Source organism: Triticum aestivum, chromosome 3B (assembly GCF_018294505.1).
Source record: "Triticum aestivum cultivar Chinese Spring chromosome 3B, IWGSC CS RefSeq v2.1, whole genome shotgun sequence".
Taxonomy (NCBI): domain Eukaryota; kingdom Viridiplantae; phylum Streptophyta; class Magnoliopsida; order Poales; family Poaceae; genus Triticum; species Triticum aestivum.
This window is the reverse complement of record NC_057801.1, coordinates 545,486,494-545,511,519: the sequence shown is the minus strand read 5'-3', so window position 1 is coordinate 545,511,519 and position 25,026 is coordinate 545,486,494. Positions and strand designations below refer to the sequence as shown.

The 25,026-nt window shown below is 48.2% G+C and overlaps 1 protein-coding gene across 3 annotated transcripts; it reads left to right on the top strand.

Moving 5' to 3' along the window:
- Nucleotides 1–1,148: 1,148 nt before the first annotated feature.
- LOC123070817 (la-related protein 6A) lies at nucleotides 1,149–12,202 on the top strand. Of its 3 annotated transcripts, none has more exons than XM_044494166.1 (11): nucleotides 1,149–1,762; nucleotides 1,972–2,059; nucleotides 3,783–3,877; nucleotides 3,987–4,058; nucleotides 4,145–4,224; nucleotides 4,357–4,441; nucleotides 4,698–4,745; nucleotides 4,855–5,106; nucleotides 10,413–10,497; nucleotides 11,053–11,254; nucleotides 11,799–12,202. In XM_044494166.1, the coding sequence occupies exons 1-10, from the start codon at nucleotides 1,250–1,252 to the stop codon at nucleotides 11,205–11,207; spliced, it is 1,473 nt and encodes a 490-aa protein (XP_044350101.1). In that variant the 5' UTR covers nucleotides 1,149–1,249; the 3' UTR covers nucleotides 11,208–11,254; nucleotides 11,799–12,202. The 3 variants fall into 3 exon arrangements, with proteins under 3 accessions (XP_044350101.1, XP_044350102.1, XP_044350100.1); XM_044494167.1 differs by having other exon boundaries at nucleotides 11,755–12,202; XM_044494165.1 differs by lacking the exon at nucleotides 11,799–12,202 and having other exon boundaries at nucleotides 11,053–11,352.
- The last annotated feature ends 12,824 nt before the right edge of the window (nucleotides 12,203–25,026 follow it).

The window sequence follows — 25,026 nt, the reverse complement described above, 5'->3', positions numbered from 1 at the left end:
TCACACAACTAACAAAAACTTGCAACCCAACGCGTAAGAGGGGTTGTCAATCCCTACTCGGCATTGAGATAGATTAAATTGTATGAGATTGGATAAATAGATCTAGCAAAAACACAAAATAAATAAATAAATAAATAAAAAGTGCAGCAATATATTTTTGGATTTTGGATTAATATGTAAAATAATATGATAGGAAATAGACCCAGGGGCCGTAGATTTCACTAGAGGCTTCTCTCGAGAAACTAACAAACATTGGGTAAACAAATTACTCTTGGGCAATTGATAGAAGAGCACATAATTATGACGATATCCAAGGCAATGATCATGTATATAGGCATCACGTCCAAGATTAGTAGACCGACTCCTGCCTGTATGTACTACTATTAGTCCACACATCGACCGCTACCCAACATGCATCTAGTGTATTAAGTTCATGGAAAAATGAAGTAATGCAATAAGAACAATGACATGATGACAGAAGACACATGATGTAGTAGGGGCCCCCTTTCTTCTTCCTTCTTGCATGTGACAAAGTGCTTGATCTTTGCATTGATATCAATCTTCACCTTGACCCTCACAAACTCCAAAAAAAAAACACCTGCAGAAAGCTTCAGTTGAACCTCCTCCACCTCTTTGATCCTTGACGCCAAGCCCTTCACTCCTGGCTCAATCAGGAATTTGTCCGGCAAGCGATGGATTTGCGCCCAGACAGCTAGCTTGTCAAGTTTGATGGTGTCGGGGTTCTTAAAACCATCATATTCATGCATGATCACCGCTTGATCTCTGAACAACCATGGCCCCTCAACCATTGCTTTATTCTAGTCTCCCAAGCAACCGAACTACGCCGTGAAGAGATTTTCCTTGATCTTCCTCCATATCACCAGTTTTGCCGGGTTCCAAGCCGCCCGCATATAGCTATACAGGGCATTAGGGCTCAAGGTTTTGGGTGTGTGAGCACGGGCAATCGCCAGCCACTTCGCCGGTTTCATCATGTCCGGCAGCTCTTCCATCATGGAAGGGGTCACATGGTCATTCCCTTTTTTTTCTCAAAGGATAAACGGATGCAACATTCTGGCCCAGTTTCAGTTTGTCCAGCGGGCCGTTTGTCACCGGCGGAGTCGCATATAGCCCAAGTCCCACCCGAATCTCAATCTCGAGCCCGCAGTCGCAGCCGCCCCCGCAGCCGCCAGCGACCAAGAGCGGCGGCGACCGGTCGGCGGGCGACTCGGCTCCCCTGATTCCCTCCGGTATGGACGGCCAGGCTCCACACCCCATCGCCGTCGCACCCGAATCCCTGCCGCACCCACCTCCGACTCTGGAGACGGAGGCGGAGGATGACCCCGTCGTCGTCCCCGACACCTCCGATGCCGCTTCTTCGGAGCCCTCCAAGGTCGGCGCCCTTTCGACGTCGCCTCTTATTAAGGCGGAGGACGACCCAGTCGTCGTCCCCGACTCCGTCGAACCCGCTTCTTCGGTGGCCTCCGTGGTTAGCGCAGGTGGTGTAGTGCCACTGCCGCCGCCGTCGCGGCCTCTTGAGGCGGAGGAGGATCCCCTCATCGTCCCCGACACTTCCGAGGCCCTTCCTTTGGAGGCCCCCAATGTTGGCACAGGTAGCGTGGTGCCCCTGTTGCCATCGCCACCTCTTGAGGCGGAAGACGACCCCCTCATCGTCCCCGTCATTGATGCCTCTTCGGAGGCCTCCGACGTGGTTGCCTCTGGTGTCGTGCTTACGGACGAGCTCCGTGACAAGATAGTTAAACAGGTATACCAATGGTAGTCCGGTTTTTGATACTTGGTTCGCGTGAGAATGCTGAGTATCGTGTTCTCTTTAGTTAGCACTTAGCACCCTTCATTTATAAATGCATCCTCTTATAGTTCGTGTCACAAGAATCTTATAATCCTGTATTCGTGCAAGCAAATGATATTCTGAATGCTTTGCTTGTTAGAAGGTAACATGTTCCAAATTTGCAGGTGGAGTACTACTTCAGCGATGAGAATCTTCCCACAGATGAGTTTATGTTGAAATTTGTGATGAAGAACAAGGAGGGCCTTGGTAATGGTAAGTAGTGTGCCATTGCCTTAGGACATACATGTAATGAAAACACTCTGTATCACGGTGCTCAGAAGTTGACATATTCTAATTCCTAGTTATGTTAGGTTTGTTTATGAGACAATAGGCATGTAAAGTGGATGAACTATTCTGGCCGTTTTCAACTGCTTACAATGAGTGTTTTTATTCTAATGGCACCATTATATTTGTCAACCACGTTATTTGAACTTGTATTATAAACAAGCTTTTGTTGTTCATCTGTTTTTGTGGATCATTTTTGCCCTAGAAGGCTAGAATTTGCTGCATTTTCAGCAGGACATATTCAATTTGAAGGCCTTTTTCGACATCTGTTTTTGTGGAACATTTTTGCATGCCTACACATCATGGTGCATGGTCTAGCACTGCAAACTCAGTCCTCAGGATTACTGCCTTTGTAAACATGATGTTTTGCTCTTGCCCTAGCTTTGTTATGTCTAGTGGAATGGAGATGAAAATGATGAAATGTGACAGGTACTTATGATGAGGCTTTTACATGGGTACTCATGGTGCAGCTTTGTTTAGTTGTGCCGAGAAGCTGGTCTAGGCCTCTGTGAATATTACATATACTTTGTTCTGATTCACTCCATTCTATTCAAACAAGTAGAGATCATGGGCTAGTGTCTTGTGGAATAACTATTGGGCTTCATTGTTTATTTCTGTTTCTTTAAGATCTATGCATAGCATCTTGTCAGTTCCCTTTTGGTGGTTTCTGTTAATTTTGCCTTGCTTTTGGTTTGATTTGGGAGTTTGGGACCATGAAGATAAATACATCCGATCCCTTGGTTGACAGATGTTGCCTGGTCTTCCACCATGGTAGCTCTGTCAAGATTATCTCCCCAGGAATATGATATGTACCTTACTCATCTGAGTTGTCCCTTAGCCTACAATGAAGCAGATTTTTGACCTAGGTCTGGCATGTCTGGGCCCAGTGCACGCAGGAACGAAATTTTGTACTAATCGAAATATAGCTCCATAATTTTGTTAAGATGGATTGATTTTTTTCTTTTATTTGTATTGTTCTGTGTGTGATGGTGACCGAGTCGCATTTTCAAATTTCACATGAAGCAATATAAGGTGAATGGTAAATAAAATATCTTACTCCCTTAAACATAAATAAATAAATGAAGATCTTACAAAATACAAGAAAATAGGCAATTTGCGTAGGCATAATTTGTGGAATATTATGATGTGAGGACTGAACCAAATAGTTCCTTTGAAATGAAATATGAAAACATATGTGATCTCTACTTACAAAGTACCAAACAGAATGGCAGAAATACTGCACTTTCTTTTGCAAGGCAGGGAGTTCCTTTCATTTTTAGACAGATACATCATATATGTTTGATATTTGCTGGAACATGATATATCATATATCTATGATATTTGCTGGAATTTTGTATGCACACACTATACTAAATAACACTTATGAAGTAGCCTAAAGCCCTAAACAGCATTCCATCAAGCACCTGTTTGGATGTAAACTATGTTTTATTCAGTGTTTTGTTTTGGTTCTACATTTGTGGATTTCTATTGTGCTGTGTTTCTTCAATATTTAGTGTTGCTCGGCAGTTATTGTGCTTCAGCCCATATTTAATAGATGTGCATCATGGTTTGATTTGAATGAACATCTCATGTAGTGTGTCATAGAAATGTAGAATGCTCTCTTCTAATGGCGTGTTATTCTTTACAATAGTTCCGCTTGGAGTTATTGCATCATTCAGAAAAATGAAGAAACTTGTTCAGGACCACTCTACAATTGAAGCTGCCCTTAGGACATCATCCAAGCTGGTAATATTTTGCGCTTCTGTTCTCTTTGCTGGCACTTTGGAGATCATACAGATGGAAATATGTGTGGGCTACTTGATATCCACTTATAATTGTCATCTTGTCTTATTAGGTTGTGAGCTCTAATGGGAAAAGAGTCAGAAGGTTACATCCCTTACCATGCAATGAATTGAAAGACGTGAAGGTGAATTTCTGATTCCTTCTGTACTGGAATGTTTAACTTTACCCTCTTTAACTATGTTTTAACTTCTAACTTGAAACCTTTTTCAGAAAAGGACTGTTGTGGTGGAAAATCTACCTCTGGATTTCTCCCTGGAGAGTATACAGGAGAAATTTGGATCAGTTGGCAAGTATGTTAGCTGGACATTTGTAGTAGTCTGTGCTTGTATTGCAGTTGGTAATTTATGGTGTAACATTCTAAAGGCAGTTAATAGCAAATGCTAAATCATTCTGAAACTGAACTTTATCATTTTATATACCAGAATTATGAAGATAGCCATCCATGATCCACATGCAGTTGGAGAATCTGCAGCATCGAAGAAGCCTGACATCATGTTGAGTAATAAGGTATGCTGTAAACATCTGGTTAGTGGTGGCATATTTAAGATCTTACCGATAATTTATGGCAGTTCTTGATTTTATACCTGTCAATACATAGCTCTGCAGATTTTTTATTAACCTGGTAAATTACCACTCTATTGTAACTAGTTATTCAATGGAAATATATACGCATTCTGTTTAATTAAGTAATAATTTCATTCGTCTCTACATCTTGAGAAAATCATCTTGTGGTTCTGAATCAAGTAACTTGAGGGTTGTGCAGGTACATGCCATTGTTGAGTATGAAGCAGTGGAGGCAGCTGAGAAGGCTGTAAGTTATTCACCTCATATTCAATGACCCATTCGGTGCTAATTGAAGAGCTATACATCTAGTATAATTACCTTCTTTTTAAGATGTTTTGAAAAATTTATTATATTAGGTGGCCACCTTAAACGATGAGAGGAACTGGAGAACTGGGATGAGAGTCATACTTCTGGCTAAACGAAGTGTAGTGGGATCAGGAAAGAATATCCAGTCTTCTAAAGAAAATCATGGAACATGTTTGAGAAAGAACAACGAGGGCCAGTTTTCAAAAGAAGTACAGCAGTCGGTATCAGAAAAAAATGGTGGTGCTGATTCAGGAGAGGTTGCTTCAGATAAGGAGAATGTGAACTCTGATGTTAACCATGAGGTCTGAATTTTTCGATATTTATTCCATTCATGCTCTGTTGTACGATTGAAGGTTCAGTTTCCTGTATTTTAGTGCATCATTCGTTGCCTGCACACTTCAATGCTGATAGTCTGGGCCTTTTTTCTTGTGCTCTGCACATGCTGCAAACTAGAGCTACATTGTCATGTGGGGCGCTGCGTACAAGCGCGGGCCGCGCGCCCAGGGGCAGCAGCCGACGGCCACAGCTGGCGAGGCATGATCGGGACAAGGAGTCCTGATCCTACGTTGGTTCCTAGAGTCCAGGAGTAGTTAGTTTCCTAGTTTGTTAGGAGTCCAGGAGTAGTTAGTTTCCTAGTTTGTTAGAAGCCCATAAGGCCTTTATATATCCTGTAATCTGCACCCCTGGACGCAGGCAATAAATCATTATCTCCTACCTCCTCTACTCCTAATCTCTTCTCCTGCACCATTGAGCAGTTAGGCAAAAACCCTAGCGCTCCTATCAACCGAGACTATGAACTACGTAGTCGAGGTCCTGCTGTCTTGGGCACCGAGGTCCTTGACAACTTGGTATCAGGTTCCAGGCGATCCTCTTCCTCGTCCGCGCTCCATCCGCAGCCCGCCGCCACCCCTGCGTCCGCGCCAAGCACACCTCCATCGCCACCATCCGCCGCCGCCTCGGTCACTTCCGGCATGGCAGAACCAACCACCACCGATCTGGCCACGATGATCGAGGCCTTGACTGCAACGGTGGCGTCCCTGCAGACGTCCGTCGCCGCGCTCCAGAAGGACAAGTCCACCTCCTCGTCGAGCGCTGCCGGCGCCCACGATGGGCAGCACCACAATGATCGCCCGCCCCGGTTCCAGAAGATGGACTTCCTCAAGTTCGACGGCAAGTCAGATCCGCTCGCTTTCCTCAATAGATGCGAGTCCTTCTTCCATCAACAACGGATCGCCGAGGAGGAAAAAGTCTGGATGGCGTCCTACAACCTTGAGGGTTCTGCCCAGCTGTGGTACATGCAGGTCCAGCGTGACGAGGGCACTCCGCCGTGGCGCCGCTTCTCCGAGCTGCTCAACCTCCGCTTCGGGCCACCTCTACGCGCTAACCCGCTGGGCGAACTAATGGCGTGCAAGCGCACAACGTCCGTAGTCGACTTCCAGGAGCGGTTTGAGGCGCTCCTTCCCCGGGCAGGCATCTTATCAGAGACACAGAAGGTTCAGATCTTCACCGCGGGACTCCAGCCACCCCTCAGCCTCGACGTGGAAATCCACAACCCGCAGTCCCTCGCCGTCGCCATGAGCCTCGCCCGCAAGTTGGAGCTGCGCGACCAGTGTGTGTTCACCTCCGCGCCACCGGTGCGTTTTCAGCAGAAGGGCATCCTGCCGGCGCCCGTACCAGCCGCACCCCCTGCTCCTAGTCTGCCGGAAGGGCGCCCAATCAAACGCCTGTCACAGACAGAGATGGAGGAACGCCGTCGCCTGGGCCTATGCTTCAATTGTAATGAGAAGTTTGGCAGGGGCCACAACCGCGTCTGCCAGCGCATCTTCCTCCTCGACCTGGCGCCAGACGACGACGACGACGACACGGCCTCCGCCACCGCTGATGCCTCGCCGGCCGACTCTCGGATCTCGCTCCACGCGATCTCCGGCGTGCGCACGAGCGAGACCATGCAGATGCATGTCACCCTTGGGGGTGTCTCCCTCCTCGCCCTGATCGACTCAAGCTCCACCCACAACTTCATCGCCGAGGAGGCGGCCGCTCGTGCTACACTGCCATCCCCCACCACCGAGAAGATGCGTGTCACGGTGGCCAACGGCGAGCGTGTTCCGTGCCAGGGCGCATACCGCGCCGTCTCCTTCCGCATCGACCAGGAGGCGTTCTCGGAGGATTTCCTCGCCTTGCCGCTCGCAGGCTACGACGTCGTCTTGGGCACGCAATGGCTGGCGACGCTTGGACCGATCCTGTGGGATTTCCACGCCCTCTCCATGACGTTCTGGCGGAGGGGCCATCGGGTCTGCTGGCGCGGCCTTGCCGGACCGGACGGGCCAGCCCTGCAATCATGCAATGGCCGCGATTTCCTCGACGCCATCCTCACCGAGTTTGACGGCATCTTCACCGAACCCTCCGGCGTACCACCACTCCGCAGCCGCGACCACGACATCACCCTGCTGCTCGGCTCCGCCCCGGTGGCCGTCCGTCCATATCGCTACCCGGCCGCGCACAAGGACGAGCTGGAGCGTCAGTGCGCCGCCATGCTCGCCTAGGGCATCATCCGAGCAAGTCGTTCCGCATTCTCATCGCCGGTACTGCTGGTCCGCAAGCCCGACGGGTCCTGGCGCTTCTGCATCGACTACCGCGCCCTGAACGCCATCACCATCAAGGATGCGTTTCCAATTCCGGTGGTGGACGAACTCCTCGACGAGCTCCAGCGCGCTCGTTTCTTCACCAAGCTCGACTTACGCTCCGGCTACCACCAGGTGCGGATGCGTGCGGAGGACATCCCAAAGACTGCCTTCCGTACCCACGACGGCCTCTACGAGTTCCTGGTGATGCCGTTCGGCCTCTGCAACGCGCCGGCGACGTTCCAGGCACTCATGAACGATCTGCTGCGGCCGTACCTGCGCCGTTTCGTTCTCGTCTTCTTCGACGACATCCTCATATTCAGGGAGTCGTGGGCCGATCATCTTCGCCATGTGCGCACCATCTTTACCGTACTGCACCAGCACCGGCTCTTCGTCAAGAGGTCCAAATGCTCGTTCGCCGTCGCGTCGATCTCCTACCTGGGTCACACCATCTCCGCGGCCGGAGTGGCCATGGATCCGGAAAAGGTGCAGGCCGTGGCCGACTGGCCGCAGCCTCGCTCGGCGTGCGCGGTCCGGGGTTTCTCGGTCTTGCAGGGTACTACCGCAAGTTTGTCAAGGAGTTTGGCGTGGTCGCCGCGCCCCTGACAGCCCTGCTTCGCAAGGACGGCTTCTCATGGTCGCCGGAGGCGGCAGCAGCTTTTACCGCCCTCAAGACGGCGGTCACCACGGCTCCCGTGCTCGCATTGCCCGATTTCACACGGCCGTTCATCGTCGAGTGTGACGCGTCTACATACGGTTTCGGGGCCGTCCTTCTCCAGGATCAGCACCCGGTGGCTTTCTTCAGCCGGCCGGCCGCGCCTCGTCACCGTTCTCTGGCGGCATATGAACGGGAACTCATTGGCCTGGTGCTCGCTATTCGCCATTGGCGACCGTACCTCTAGGGGCGCCAATTTGTGGTAAAAACTGACCACTACAGTCTCAAATTCCTCCTTGACCAGCGCTTGGCAACCATTCCGCAGCACCACTGGGTCGGCAAACTACTGGGGTTCGATTTCACTGTGGAGTACAAGGCCGGTAGTACAAACACGGTGGCGGATGCCCTTTCCCGCCGCGACACGGAAGAGACGGGGGTCATGGCTATATCTGGTCCTCACTTCAACTTCATCGACCGCCTACAGCACGCTTCGTCCACCGACCCAGCACTCGTCGCGTTGCGCGAGGATATCACGGCAGGTGCTCGGCAGCTGCCGTGGGCGCTCTCCGACGGCCTCGTCACTTTTAACGGCCGCCTCTACATTCCGCCAACGTCTCCACTACTCCAGGAGCTTCTCACCGCAGTGCACGATGACGGACACGAAGGCGTCCTGCGCACGCTGCATCGTCTCCGACGCGACTTCCATGCACCTAACCTTCGCAAGACGGTGCAGGAGTATGTCCGCGCCTGTGGTACTTGCCAGCGGTACAAGTCCGAGCACTTGCACCCCGCCGGTCTGCTGCTGCCACTGCCGGTGCCCACGGCCCGTGTGGACTGACATCGGCATCGATTTCGTAGAAGCGCTCCCTCGTGTGGGCGGGAAGTCTGTTATCCTCACCGTGGTGGATCGCTTCAGCAAGTACTGCCACTTTGTGGCGCTGGCCCACCCGTACACGGCGGAATCAGTGGCGCAGGTGTTCTTCGCTGAGATTGTGCGTCTCCATGGCGTCCCGCAGTCCATGGTCTCTGACCGCGACCCCGTCTTCACCTCGGCTTTTTGGCAGGAGCTCATGCGCCTCACCGGGACCAAGCTGCACATGACGACGGCGTTTCATCCACAGTCGGATGGCCAAACGGAGGCTGCTAACAAGATCATTGTGATGTACCTCCGTTGTCTCACCGGGGATCGTCCCAGGCAGTGGCTCCGATGGCTTCCCTGGGCCGAGTACATATACAACACCGCCTACCAGACAGCAACCCAAGAAACTCCGTTCAAGCTTGTGTATGGCCGTGACCCTCCCACTATTCGCTCTTACGAGCCGGGCGATACACGGGTGGCCGCAGTGGCCAGGAGCATGGCGGAGCGCGACGAGTTACTCGCAGACGTCCGCTATCGTCTACAGCAAGCACAAGCGGTCTACAAGTCCTACTACGACAGACGCCATCGGGACATTCGGCATGATGTGGGCGATTGGGTCTGGCTTCGTCTTCGCCAGCGCGCCGCGTCCTCTCTCAACCTGCCAACCAGGGGCAAGCTCAAGCCACGCTTCTATGGGCCGTACTGCATTTCAGAGGTCGTCAACGACGTGGCCTACCGCCTTGAGCTTCCGGCACGCTCGCGCCTCCATGACGTGTTCCACGTGGGCCTCCTCAAGAAGTTCTTCGGCACGCCTCCAACTGCACCACCCGGATTGCCTCCGATCCACAACTGGGCGGCTGTTCCAGAACCGGAGCGCGTGACTCGTGCACGACTAGCACGCGGCGTTCGCCAGCTGCTCGTCCACTGGAAGGGTGAAGCAGCATCATCAGCTACATGGGAGGATCTTGACAGTTTCGTCGAGCGCTACCTCGCTTTTCAGCTCGAGGACGAGCTGCTCGTCGAGGGGGGGAGAGATGTCATGTGGGGCGCTGCGTACAAGCGCGGGTCGCGCGCCCAGGGGCAGCAGCCGACGGCCACAGCTGGCGAGGCATGATCGGGACAAGGAGTCCTGATCCTACGTTGGTTCCTAGAGTCCAGGAGTAGTTAGTTTCCTAGTTTGTTAGGAGTCCAGGAGTAGTTAGTTTCCTAGTTTGTTAGAAGCCCATAAGGCCTTTATATATCCTGTAATCTGCACCCTTGGACGCAGGCAATAAATCATTATCTCCTACCTCCTCCCCTACTCCTAATCTCTTCTCCTGCACCATTGAGCAGTTAGGCAAAAACCCTAGCGCTCCTATCAACCGAGACTACGAACTACGTAGTCGAGGTCCTGCTGTCTTGGGCACCGAGGTCCTTGACATACATATGTATAGTTTCAGAAGAAAGTTGATACCCTGTTGTCCATATCTACAGGAGGTGCGCCAACACCAAAGGGCAAATGCTAGCGGTGGTCGAAAAGGCAGATACAGAAGCCAAGGAAAAGGCCTGAGTGGACAAGGTATTCTGCTCAATCGTCACCTACTAAAATTTTGGATCTGATTATGGTTTGTACTTCTGTAGTGATAGAACAACATCCTTTTGTATGAAGTCCATTTGAACACATAACTTGAGTTTATTCCGAAATCAACACATAAGAGAAGCTAGATGGTAAACATGTTAATCTCTGTAAGGGAAGCTGGATTGATCTTTTTATCTCTGCTAAATGCGCTGTGATACTTCCATTTATCTAGTCCATGTGACAATGTCGTGTCATCTGTTTCCCCAGTTAGGTCCCTTTCCAACTTGAGGATTAACGTGGGAATTTCTGTTGGGCTTAAATTTGTGGATAAAACCATTGCTTTAGCATGCTTATCCTTTGCACGAGCCAAAGAACTACCCTGATTATCCTTGCATGCACATTCTTGATAACCAAACAGACACGCAGAAGGCAAACCTCATAAGTCTATGTGCTTTTACACCCTTGACTCTAATTTCCTCATTTATGTTACATAACTAACTAACACTAGAGTCTACAGGACGCGCACACTTCTAACGTTTTCAATATCCATATCAGGGCACGGCTCATCCCCTACTATTCCTGGTTCTGACTCTGCAAACAAGCCTATTTCTGGACCGAGAATGCCGGATGGAACAAGGGGCTTTACAATGGGGCGTGGTAGATCGCTTCCACTTCCGAAAGCGGAGAAGGCCCAGAAGACCGAGGAATAGAACTTTATACAAATGGGTAGTGCTTTTTCATGCCACTTTATAAAGACGTAAGCATAACCATGCTTCTATGCTACATTTCCTTTATGACTTGTATATGGAAAAGCTCCCAGTTGCCTTTTTTGAAATAACTGTCACTTCAGTTGGAGATTTCACGCGTGGCTGGTCCTTTACCACCTTACTAGTATAGTACTCCCTCCGTTCCTAAATATTTGTCTTTCTAGAGATTTCAAATGGACAACCACATATGGCTGTATATAGACATATTTTAGAATGTAGACTCACTCATTTTGTTCCATATGTAGTCATTTGTTGAAATCTCTAGCAAGACAAATACTCCCTCCGTAAAGAAATATAAGAGCATTTAGATCACTAAAGTAGTGATCTAAATGCTCTTATATTAGTTTACAGAGGGAGTATTTAGGAACGGAGGGAGTACTATGTATATTTGTGACAAGCTGACACCTGGTCTGATGACTGCCAAAGCTTTGCCTGATGTCATATATGCTTTGGCTTGGAAATTAAGACGCTTCCTAAAATGTCTGCTTAGGCTATTTATGTCGATCTGATTGTGCATATTTGAATCGCAAAAAGGAGAAGAAGTGAGGAAGTTATTAAAAGGGACTTTGCGCTCTGGTGCTGTATTGTTGCTGCTGATTGGATAAGTGTTGCGCGAACAATAATGAATGGAGATCGAGATCACATCCTGCAGCTTGGTCGGTCTTCAATTTGGGCCAATTCTGCTGCCTGGTCCTGCTCTAAGGGCCTACCACGTTGGGAGCCTGCTGTGTCGCTCTGCCTCGGCGTTCTTGTGCGTTGTGTCGATTCCAGTCTTACAAGTCAAGCAGGGGCCAGTAGTTTGTCTCAAAAAAAAAAAAGCAGGGGCCAGTAGTCACACTACGTTTTTATTTTTGCAATTAGTCACACAACGGTTGATATTTGTATTTGCTGCTGTTCTACCTTTCTGTACGGCTTAAAAAAAGGAATCTTCCGAGTTTCTATAGATGGAAGATCCATCGGTCTCGCGTGAACATTTTCCGACCAGTATGAAGTTGGCATACTGTCTGGAGATGCCAGTTCGTTTAGATAATTGGAGTCAAGGTCCTCGGGTCAGCTAACCGGAGCTCGTTTCGTGGACGAAGTAGAAGGCGGCATTTCAGCATCCGTGCCTGGCACCATGTTGGATCTCGAGCGACCACACTCCGGGATGGTAAAAAGCAGCAGCTGGTGCCACGAGGCCGCAAAATGATTCGCCGTTGGGGTGGCACCCATCTCCCTCTCGGCCATGTCGCGCGCCATGGCAGGGCATGCAGGGGCCGGCACGATGGCAGGAGCACTCGTTGCCGGCACGCCCGACGGGAGCATGACCATCAAATTTGTAGGCACTGCTCCATAGTCATAGGCCCTAATTACATCGATCTAACCATCCGACGGAATGCATCCGAGAGTGGGCGAATTTTGTTGGCAGTTTGGTTTCTGGAACAATTGGCCAATGAAAAATGAACGAACGCATGTGCTTCACCGGAAAATCAAGCCGGACGTAAGGACGTGTTTGGTTGTATGCATACACCTCGATCAGGCCCGCGCGAGAAGAATCTGACCTATTTGGTTGCCATATTGTTGGGTCTACATAGCACGGAACTTAAAGCACTATTAGGCCTGGTTCGCTGGAGACGCTCAGATCGACAGTTTCTTGCGAGTCAGGCCGAGGCGAGCGGACCCTTGCACGAGTGGAGACCGGAGTGATGCGAGGTGATTAGGTGAGGTCTTCTTCAACCTCCACTAAGTTTTTATCTAATCTCCTCTCTTCCTTGTCCCTCTGATCTACACAACGGTGTTTCGATTCGAGGTAAACTCTACACGAAAAAAGATGCACCTTAATGCTACAGTTTCATTCAGGCGATCGGTTCATAGTTTCGTCGGCCGTAAGTTTTTAATTTTGTGTTCTCGTTTGGAGCTATTCTGGACAAATTTTGTCAGTTTCGTCGCGCACGATTGATCATTTGAAATTTCCTTTGACCAGCAGCCTAATCTCGCAGTTCCTCACAACATTCTGTTGTAAGTTTTTGGTTTCGACGATCGTAGTTTCATCTCTCTTTGAACAACAGTCTATTGCACTAATGCCGCCATGTCGAGCTCATGTGTCCTCTGCTCAGAGCCCTCCTATTCGTCCCTCTTGACGCCGAGGCCCTTCCCCTTGATCTCCTTGCCCACGTCCTACTACAATAGAGTCGTTTCCGGCGTCGCTCATCTCGGCCTACTCTCCGTCCTCCTCCTACTGCACCGACGCTGCAATGACGCTCACACTGCTTTCTTGTGTCCTCTGCCTCTGTGCACACTGCAGTTCGCCGTGCCGCCGACGGGATCGATCATCTTGGCCTCCTCTCTCTCGCCCTACTATACTGGAGTCATTCCCGCGGTCGATCATCTCGGCCTCCTCTCTCGTCCACTGCACCAACGATACCATGGCGCGAACACTGCATTCTCCTCCTCTGTCGACTGTCTTTGCGCGAGCACCGCAACTACTTCGCCGACGGTGTCGCTCGCCGTGCCGCCGCCGGGGTCGCTTGCCCATGACTCCATGCTCGTCATGTTGGACACGACGCCACGACCACTATCCACCGCAGTCGCCATGGTCCGGCGCACACTGCATTTCTTCCCCCCTTCCTCTGCTAGCTCTTAACCCTATATGCTAAGTGCAAGTGCTAACTCTTAGTCATACCTCATGCGTGCAACCAAACACCGTGTCCATGTGCCGTTTGGGCCAGACAACCAACAAAGTGCACTTGCGTATTACATAATGCAGGGACCCTAAATCTAGACAACCAAACAACTTGTAGATGGCGCATTAGAGCCTGTTTTTGCTCAACCAGACTGGGTTGAGAAGTGTATGGCATGCAGGTACTCTTCATAACTTGAAACAAACACGCCCTAAAAGCTGTAGATTCCGGCACCAGTCCCACGTGGTAGACGACATGTACGTACATCGGTAGGCTCATGTCTACACTCCACAGTGCTATCTACTCCAGCGCTAGCCACTAGCCACTCTACCGTGGTACCAGCAGAAACAGTACGTACCAACGGACCTTCAATATACTGGGATCTACCATGGCACGGCGGCTGCTGCTGCGCTGAGAAGCCCAGGAGCAGAGGACGCGGGCTGTTTTCACCACTCCTTCCTCGTGTTTCACCTTTGCACCGGATCAATCAGGGTCATGCTTTCTAGAACTCTAGTACAGCTGCAAACTGTGCAATCGATGTGGACCGAGCTCTCTTGCAGCGTCTCGGGCGGCTGAACCCGGCCGGCCAGCTAAAGCGGCCACACTGATCATCAATGGTGAACAGGCCGACCCTTGGAGCTAGTAGGCGACGTAGTCAGTGGGTCAGCCCCATGTCTGCACGGGAATCACAACAACTTAGTCGATGGAGACCCCGTCGCAGACCATCTGCTTGAACATAACATGCCACATATCCCACATATATTGGCATGGCGAAAAAAATAACAACAACGAAAATATATAACTTGCAACTTTTCTCTAGTATATATGTCTGGGAAATGGATCTCAGATGTGTATGTGTACGTGCTATGGATAGATGCTAGGTGGATCATAAATTCCCGGTTGAGGTTTAGCTATGCCATTTATAGATTCCATTTCAGATTTGCAATTGGGCGGGGAGGAGCTCATCTACCTATGCATCAATCTCCGAGAACTTCCGACGGGCAGCCTATCGTCGCTAGTAGGCTAGTGGCGATGAACATGAGTGGATTGGATGCTCGGAGCGACACATTAAGACGGCGTGGGGTGGCACTGGATGAGAGGTAGGAGAAGCCATGATTTGGAGCAATGATTTGCTGAGAGTAGATTGAGAGTGAAATCATCTGGTTTGAATGTTGAGGAGATTCGTTGACAACTAGTTGCTAGCTCTAGCGCAAATGAGGGTATGGAGTGTCGTATCACAAACAACATATGGTAAACCACCCGTTGCTATGTTGGGCGACACATGGAAAGGGGTGAAGCAATGTTGCATCTATCGGTTGGGACCAGATGGGGTGAAAAGGAGGTGACATGAAGACCGCGGCACTAACTAAACTTCAATGGTAAAGATAAAGACATCAGTTGATTTTTTAAAATCTTAAATTCCTACAAATTTTCATCCATAATAACTCTAACCATTTTTATTTTTTTTGGCAAATGCAATGCACGTGTAGATGACTAGTAACATGCACTTGCAAGTTGAATCCTTATGTGTTACTAATGGTTAGTAACGTGCGCCACATACAAGCTGAATCTTTGTGCTTACTGTAAGAAATACACCACCGGTCGATTGTGAGTTAAATATGAGATTCAGAGGCATTGACTTGTGCATGTTTTTGTTTATTTTTGAGTGGATTTGTGTACGTTGGTCCTACGCAAAATACCGAATCTCTACGTATAAAAACCAACCCCCGGATGGACTAACACACTCAAATCTTTAGTTCTTTGGTTCTTGTGACAACATTTTGACCGTTCTTCTTCTTCATTTCCGGGAGGCCTTTCGTTCTAGTAGACCTATAGCCACACAACATACTTCATGTTGTGTTCTTTTAAGAGCGGAATTGTTTCCCCGTTTATTCTCCTTTTTCAATAGTATCATGTGCATCTAAGTATAAGGCCACACCATAGTGAGATGTTGCAACACCACCACATGTGCTCTGCCATGGTGAAAGTGCTAGTTATCGACTAGAGGGGAGGGGGGTGAATAGGCGATTTTTAGAAAAGTCTTCAAAACATGGGAGTTTCGAAGACAAACAAGAGAAACAATACTATTCGTATGCAGCGGAAGGTAGACTACACTAGACAAGCCATAGTCAAGTATTCAATGAAGTGAAAGCATGAAGACTATCAGCAGCTAGGTAGTAAGGATCAGGGTGGAAGATAGTATGAAGCCAACCAGGACAAGTAGTCAAACTGTGAAGTCAAACAGATTATGCAATCAGGCAAAGACTTCACGAAGACAAACGATAAGTAAAGAGAAATGAGAGATAGAACCAGTAGCTTCAGGGAGACAGTGGTTTGTTCGACCAGTTCTAGTTGCTGTGACAACTGTACGTCTGGTTAGGGAGGCTGAGATTCAACTCAGAAGACCTCGTGTTCACCTTATTCCCTTTGAGCTAAGGACACCTAGTCCCCGCCCAATCACTCAGGTAAGTCTTCAAGGTAGACTTTCAAACCTTCACAGACTTTGTTCACTGACAATCCACAATGACTCTTGGATGCTCAGAACGTGACGCCTAACCGTTTGGAGGATTCACAATCCTCAAGTGTAACAAGTCTTCAGATCACGCCGACAGAAAGACTTCAGTGATGCCAAATACACTCTGGGCTCTGGGTGGTTTGGGCTTTATCCTCGCAAGGATTCTCTCTCAAAAGCTTCGGAGGTGGGTTGCTCTCAAACGACAAAAGCCGTATCTAACTCTGAGCAGCCACCAATTTATGGTGTAGGGGGTGGGCTATTTATAGCCATAGGGCAACCCGACCTGATTTGTCCGAAATGACCCCGGGTCACTAAGGAACTGACACGTGTCGCAACGGTCAGATTTCAAACACACGCGGCAACTTGACTTGGGCTACAAGTAAAGCTGACTCATCCGACTTTGGATAAAATTTGCTCTCATTGTCTTTGCTCGAAGACATAGGATTTGTTTGAGCATCACTTTAGTCACTCTGATTTTGTTCACTGGGACCCCACTTAACAGTGCGGTGGTTCCATGACTCAACAAAGAAGAAAAGGAAACAACGAAACAACTAAGTCTTCGCGTTCCATAGTCTTCACTCAATGTCTTCTCATGTCATAGTCTTCAATATGAATATCTTCACAGACCACCATTGTCTTCAGTGTCTTCACACATTTTTAGGGGTCAGCTCCGGTAGGTAAACCGAATCAATGAGGGACTACTACCTGTGTTATCCTGCAATTCTCACAAACACATTAGTCCCTCAACCAGGTTTGCCGTCAATACTCCAAAACCAACTAGGGGTGGCACTAGATGCACTTACAATCTCCCCCTTTTTGGTGATTGATGACAAACTGGTTGAAGTTTTCAATGGGGATAAAAGTATGAGAAATTGTAGGGGATTAAGGCATTGTTTTCATATATGGCAAGAGGCTCCCCCTAAAGATGTGCATATAAATGTTTTGCGTTGGAATGCAAATGCACATGGCAGGTTGTACTTGTGGAGATCCATCTCACCATATGAAGACAATGCATCATGCATGAGAAGATATAGAAGGATAATGACATGCATAATGAAAGATGGATGTCTGCGACATGACTTTATGCGGGATTTATCATCGCATATGCGGAATTTATCGTCGCATCACAGAATAGTAGCAAAAAGTAGCAGACAACCATCGAGTTTAGGTGTTACAACTCAAATAACCAAATGTATCAAAAACGAGAGTTGTAGACACCAGGCAAAAGTATAGCAACCACCCATATGGACCCGCTTGAAGACTATCAACATATGCTTCTCCCCTTTTTGTCAGTAAGGACCAAAAAGGTTTGAAGACATAGTCGCTACTCGTTCCCATGAGGAGTAGGTGAAGCAGTAGGGTCATCTTTGAGGTTAGGTGGTGCAAAAGTACTTGGTGCAGTGTCGACACGTGCTGAGGTTGGAGGTGGTGAGGTAGCATCATCAGCTTCATCAATAACTCTAGCGTGAACAGTGGCTGCGGAGGAAGAGTATTCTGAGTCTTCAAGAGATGGGGTTCGATGTAGCACAGCATTCCGTGGAGGAGTGGAGTCGAACTTGAATCTCTTAGTGAAGCCATCGTCTTGAAGATCAACTTCAGCACTTAGTAATGTCAGACTCTTCTAGGACCTCCGATAGGTTTCATGAGTGACAAAAACATTCTTGGTAGCAAGACTGCGAATGCGATTAACATCCACCAAGAGGCTTTGCATCTGTCGTTTCAGCCAGAAGTGATGCTTGTCTTGTTTCTGATGTAGGGCCACAAGAAGCTCACGGTCATTGAGTACACGGGAGCGCTTGTGAGACCTTGGCGCAATGGTGCTTTCAGTGGCTTTTGTACGTGCACGACGAGTGTTGCCGACCAATGGATAGACACGCGAAACAGCTTGAACACCGTCAACATCCTAAGTGAAAATCTGACGATCTGCATTGTGAAGATATAACGCTTCCTTGGCAGGCTCTGGGTAAATGGCTTCGACTGACATATCAACCTCTGGCAGGAAGATAATATGGTTGCGTGCAGAGGGCTGATAGTCAATAGCAGAGTGCAGCTTAATCAGACGCATAACCCAAGGAGCATAAAATTTGAGACCGAAAATGTCAGACCCAGATGCAGCGAACTGGCGTATGAAGAAATCTTGAGCATTGAAGCTTTTGCCATTGAGTATGTAGAAGACCAATGTCTTCATTGCTCCTTCAAGCTTTGCTGAGGAGGAATGCCCCTTGATCGGCCATAGAGTTCGCTGAATGATATGATAGATTGTGTGTGGCAGATACTCAAGGTCTTCAACAAGGAATTCCTTGGGATACTCAGCATCCGAGGGCAATGGCTTCATCATACTGAGCATATGGCTCATGTTGGGCTCAGGCTTCTGAAAGATGCTCTCCAATGCATCGTGGTGAAGCTGACAACCTGGTTCATACAGTTCGCCTGGAGTGGAGAGGCTGGTAAGCTCAATGAGATCAAAGGCTTTGGCTTCATGATGAACGTTGCCCGTCATCCACTCAAGGACCCATGTCGTTGTATCCCTGTTGTAGCCGCGAATGTGGAGGGTTGCATAAAATTGCAGGAGAAGCTCTTCATTCCAATGTTCCTTGTCGGTGACAAACTGCAGAAGGCCAGCATCACGAAAGCAGTCTAGGGCTTCTTCAAGGCAGGGCAGACCAGCAATGGCTTCAGTGTCCAGACACGTATGAGGAAATATGCGCTCCTGATTGTATAGAATGCAGGAGTAGTAGTTGCGTTGCTGGTAGCTCCAGAACCGATCTGATGAGATTCTTGGCTTGGAATATGGGTTCTTGCCAGAATCGAAGAAGGTGTTGTGTGCAATGAAGCCGTTGACATTGAAGGAGCCTGGTGCTGATGCAGAATCTGGGAATCTGGGCAGTCTTGGTTTTGGCTTCTGAACCTAAGGCCTATGCTCCACATGGTAGTCAAATTGTGGTCCAGGAGCAGGCGGAGGAACCAGAATTGGCCATCGTACAGGAACAAGATCGCCTTGATAGAATGCATGCTCAATTGTGTGTGGCCTTGGAGGCGGAACAGGAGGAGTGCCATCTGCATTAGCTTCAGGCTGCACATTGGATGCAGGTGCAGCATTGGCTTCATTCACTGTATTGACTTGAGGCGCCACATTGGCTTCAGCCATGACAACGTCATTGGCTTCAGTGGCGTTGTTGGTGGCCGCCTTAGTATTCTCAACCTCCACTTGTGTAGCTGGAGGGTCGGGCACAGATACGTTCTCCTCGAGAACAACTTCTTGATTTGTGGGGTGTGTGGCAACTGGTTCTTCTTGTCTGTCATCGGCTGCTGCAGCCGGAATCTCTTCAGAAGCATTAGCTTCGGGCACATGAACCGTCACAGAAGGATTGTCTTCAGGAAACACTTTGACGTGCCACTGAGCTGGATTGGTGTGAATCCTCTTCCGTGATAGTCGTCATGGAGACCGAAGGCCTCAGGCCTTTGCGAAGCCGTTGAAACACGGGTGACGTCTGTGGTGATGGTGTGGTCTCCATGTAATTTTCATCATTGACAATTGGACTGGTACCCTGCGTTGGCGTAGGATGCGATGTACTTGGGGAGTCTTGAACTGGGGTATCTGGTTGGGGGCGATCAGCCCATGAAGCATCCTGTGTGATTGGCGTCAAAGGACGACCAATACTGATGAGTTCGCTGTTCGTGAGAATAGGCGATGATACTGTGGGGTTCTGAATCTGAGGAAGGACTTCATCATCTTCTACATTGTCTTGGGGACGAATGTCTTCAGTCGCGATAGGATCGACGACTGGAACTTCTTGTTCTTCAGGAGCCTCTATGGAAGCAGGCTCATGAACAATCAGCTGACGCTCTTGATTGTCATATGGAGGGGAGCACAAGCAATGGGTTCAACAACTAGGGGCTCTCTGGAAGCAGCCCGATCTTTCTTCTTGGTCTTTCTCTTCTTTGGGGGTGGTGCATCATCAGTAGTGCGCTTGATTTTGCGCTTTCTGGCTTCGGCTTCAGCGGCCTTGGTCTTCTGCTAATCTAAAGCCACTATGGAGACCTTAGGCTTAGAGCCTGTCATGCTGGCAGGGAAGACAATGCGAGGTTCTTCCCGCCTTGGAGCTTCAGTGGGGGCCATAGTAGACTTCTTCTTTTGCTTGGCAGCCATCTTGGGGTCAATATCAGGATGCCCGAGTGCCTTGCGCTTTTCAGCTTTGTTGTAAGCCTGAACACATTTGACAGCAAGAATCTTCATGCGTTCTCTTGAGCCTTTGGCTTCTTCACGCTTCTTGCGAAAGGCTTCTTTAAGGTCATTCAACATCACCTTGAATTTTTGGACATCAGCCACACTCAACTTGGCCACATGCTTCTTGAATTGTTCCTTCTCGAAATCAATCTTGTGTTTCAGTTCAACAATTCGCCGGGCCAGAGCCAGCTCAGGAGCAATTGCGCCTTGGAAGGCGACACTGATGCTAATGGGGAGTTGAAGATCATCAAAGCTGAGATTTTGATTGTCAAACCATTCATCAATGAAATTGTGCAAGATGTTCACATCAAAGAGGGTCAGATAATTGAAGATCTCCCCCTCTTGCTTGCTCTTGATCAGCTGCTCCAGAGCATCCTCACCAAATTCTTCATCTAAAGACAAATCAATGGCTTCAGATTCGTTCCTCAGAATGTCAGCTGGTGTCAGTGCTTGACTGAGTCTCTGAATAGGTTTCTTCTGTGGCTTCTCATGCTTCTTGTAGACGCGAGAGAGATCTTCAAAGGCGTTGCTTGGAGCAGGAGGGGCAGTTGCCAACGGCTTCACTCAAGAAGCCTTTGGTGCAGCAGAGGGTTTTGAAGCTTTAGCCTTCTTTTGCTTCTGCGGCTTTGGAGTAGGAGCAGGAGCTTCATCTGTGTCAGCATCATCATCAGAATGATCCACCTTGGCACCTTGTACAGCTATGTGAGCGAGGAGGCCTTCAAAGTTGTAGAAGGGACCAATCCTATTCTCATTGGCTTCGCGGGTGCCATCATCCCGAGGTGAGGAAGGACCAGGGTTGCAGTCGAGCCCTGGAGCCTTCTTGTTCTTCGCAGCTGAGTCTTTGGCGAACTGGTAATTGTGTTTAAAGAGATGGTCTTCGTGACACTATAGCAGAGAAGAAGGGTCAGCATTCTCTGGCTTTGGTCCGCGAACCATGCAAGGATAGAATTCCCGTTGGATGGCTTCGGAAAGAGACTGGGGTTGAAGATTTTTGTACACAATATCTCCCCAGGGTGCCTTGATGGCATTTTTCTCTGCATATTCTTCAGTGATGAAGCGGTATTTGAACCATTCTTCAGCCCAATATCTTCGAATCCACTGGATTCGATTCTTGCGGCCGGTATAGGTTTCCTCAGGATTAGTTTTGTACAGCTCGTGCAGATCAGGAGGCAAATCCTTTGAAGTGTTACCACGACGATGTTTTCCTCCCTTCCATGCTGACTTTTCAGTTGTCATGAAGTTTAAGCTGAAGGGTTTCAGAACGTGCAATGGCTTCTTGCAGCTAGTCAGACAAGAACTTGCTTCAGGTGAATTGATGTGACTCTAGAAGAATTCTGCAAATGAGTGCAGACTATGAGAACCAAGGGATTCTCCCACGAACATGTACCTGTGACATCATTAGAGATGCGAGGGAAGGGGAAGAGGTCATATGCATTCTCAGATGATTTTGAAGATAAATCAGTTTGAAGACATTGACCTCATAACACGAAGATATTCACTTAGTTCATGTGAGTTGGTTCCAGAGTTGTACAAATCCGGAAATAAGTACAAGTGAGGAATCAACTTGTAATGAAGCATAAGTGAACATTCTAGGCACATTATGAGATGCAGAGTGTGATAGATTCAACTTTGGAGTTGTAGAAACTACTTTTGGTAAGGAAGGATGAATCTATCGGATCAAAAAGATAGTAAAAAGAGAGTTTTAATTACCACATGATGAACTGCTAGACGGAGGGAAAGTTGAGGCCGAGCAGTTCAATCTCTCGTGCCCTAACTTGGCGACGAGAGACAGCTACGGCGGCGGCGGAGAAGATGAGGTCCGCGGCCGGCGTGAGGACGGCGTCGGAGAAGTCGCGGCAGCTAAGTGCTTTGTCGCCAGCGTCGTCGAGTGCTAGCGGTGGCGCTAGGGTTTTCGGGAGGTGGCGAGGTGGAAGAAGAATTTTGACCACGATGGGATGTGCATTTATAAGGAAAGGGACAACACAGCGTAATTACGCAGGTGCCCCTGGCGATTCGCATTTGAATGACACATGGCGCGCATGCAACTCTTGGGTAGTTGTTCCATGTTCCCACGCACACCTGGATTGTCGGGGCGATCGTTCCGAATTCTTCGGATTTCCGATAATAAAGATAACACATTTAAAACAAACATGAATGTTTGTCAGATTGGCTTCAGCTGACAAGGTTCAGTGAAGACAATCGACAGTTTTCAATAGAATACATATGATTTGGACAGATGGAGTTGAGGTAGAAGCATAGTTAGATTAGGGTCCGATCACATTCACTTAGATCAAAAGATTCAACACGAAGTCATAACTATAAGTGAATGCTGTGGAGGACAGAACACAAATAGTATGCAATCAGTTTAAGGCCAAATCAATCATATGAAGATAAATTCGAATATAAGTCAGAAATAAAGACAACTCAGTTATGAAGACTATGCAAACATAACGCCAAGAGAAGCACCTCAAACAAAAGTTTGATGATGGCGTTACCCACCGCATAGGAAGTATTGGACCCAGACACGACGCACAATTATCGTGGCGCTCCGAAGTCAAATTCCGCATTAATTTATTCACACTTGGAGTGTATGTCTTCATTGATTGAAGATATACGTTACTTCGTGTGTTGCACATCTAAGTCATCAAAATGCATAAGTGTTAAAATGTGTGTCCCATTCACAGGACATTTGAGGATTCCAAGATATTTAGCTCACACCGCAACTTGCAAAACCTTTTCTCGTCCAAGGGCTTTGTGAAGATATCAGCCAGTTGCTCTTCAGTGTTGACATGGATGATATCAATGTCTTCCTTCATAACATGATCTCTGAGGAAGTGATGACGAATCTCAATATGCTTTGTCTTCGAGTGCTAAACTGGATTATTGGCAATCTTGATGGCACTCTCATTGTCACAGTAAAGAGGCACATTCTTCAGGTGTATACCATAGTCCTTGAGAGTTTGCTTCATCCAGAGAAGCTGAGCCCAGCAAGATCCAGCAGCAATGTATTCGGATTCAGCAGTGGAGAGAGATACATAGTTCTGCTTCTTTGAAGACCAACAGACAAGTGATCGTCCCAGAAAGTGACATGTGCCTGATGTGGACTTGCGATCAACCTTGTCACCAGTATAATCAGCATCTGAGAATCCAACTAGATCAAACTCTGAGCCCTTTGGATACCATAATCCTAGTGTTGGGGTGTAAGCCAAATATCAAAGTATTCCCTTCACAGCTAAGTGATGCAATTCCTTTGGTGCCGCTTGGAGTCGGGCACACATGCAAATACTAAGCATTATATCTGGCCTAGATGCACATAAATGAAGCAAAGAACCAATCATGAAGCGGTATACCTTTTGGTCGAATTCTTTATCATTATTGTTGGGACCCAAATGACTTTTGGTTGGCATTGGCGTCGTGTATCCTTTGCAGTCTTGCATTCCAAAATTCTTCAGGCAATCTTTGAGATATTTTTCTTGAAAAATGAAGATGCCGTTGCGTTGCTGACGGATTTGGAGACCCAGAAAGAACTTTAGTTCACCCATCATGGACATCTGATATTGCTCTTGCATCATATGACCAAACTCATCACTGTATTTCTTGTTGGTGCAGCCGAAGATAATGTCATCCACATATATTTGGCACACAAACAGTTCACTGTCATAAGTCTTCGTGAAGAGGGTAGGATCCAGTGAACCAGGTTTGAAGCCTTTGCTCTTCAGGAAGTCTTTGAGCGTATCATACCAAGCGCGAGGGGCTTGTTTGAGGCCATACAATGCCTTGTTGAGCTTGTACACCATATCAGGATGTTTTGGATTTTCAAAGCCAGGAGGTTGTGCAACATATACTTCTTCTTCTATCTTTCCATTGAGAAAAGCACTCTTCACATCCATTTGATAAAGGAGAATGTTGTGATGATTTGCATAGGCTAGCAGTATGCGAATGGCTTCAAGCCTTGCCACGGGAGCAAAAGTTTCATCAAAGTCAATCCCTTCCACTTGAGTGTAGCCTTGAGCAACTAGACGAGCTTTGTTTCTGACCACCTGACCATGTTCATCTTGCTTGTTGCGATATATCCATTTGGTGCCAATGATATTGTGCTTTCGAGGATCAGGACGCTTGACCAATTCCGACACATTGTTCAACTCAAACTGTTGAAGCTCTTCTTGCATTGCTTGTATCCATTCAGATTTCATAAAGACTTCGGTGACTTTCTTGGGTTCTGAGATTGAGACGAATGTAAAGTGTCCACAGAAATTGCCTTTTTTTCTTCTTCTTTTGTTTTTTTTCTTCTTCTTTTGTTAATGAAGGCACTGGGTTGAAGCGTTCATGGCTTACAGGGAGCAGTTATTCTCCCAGGCA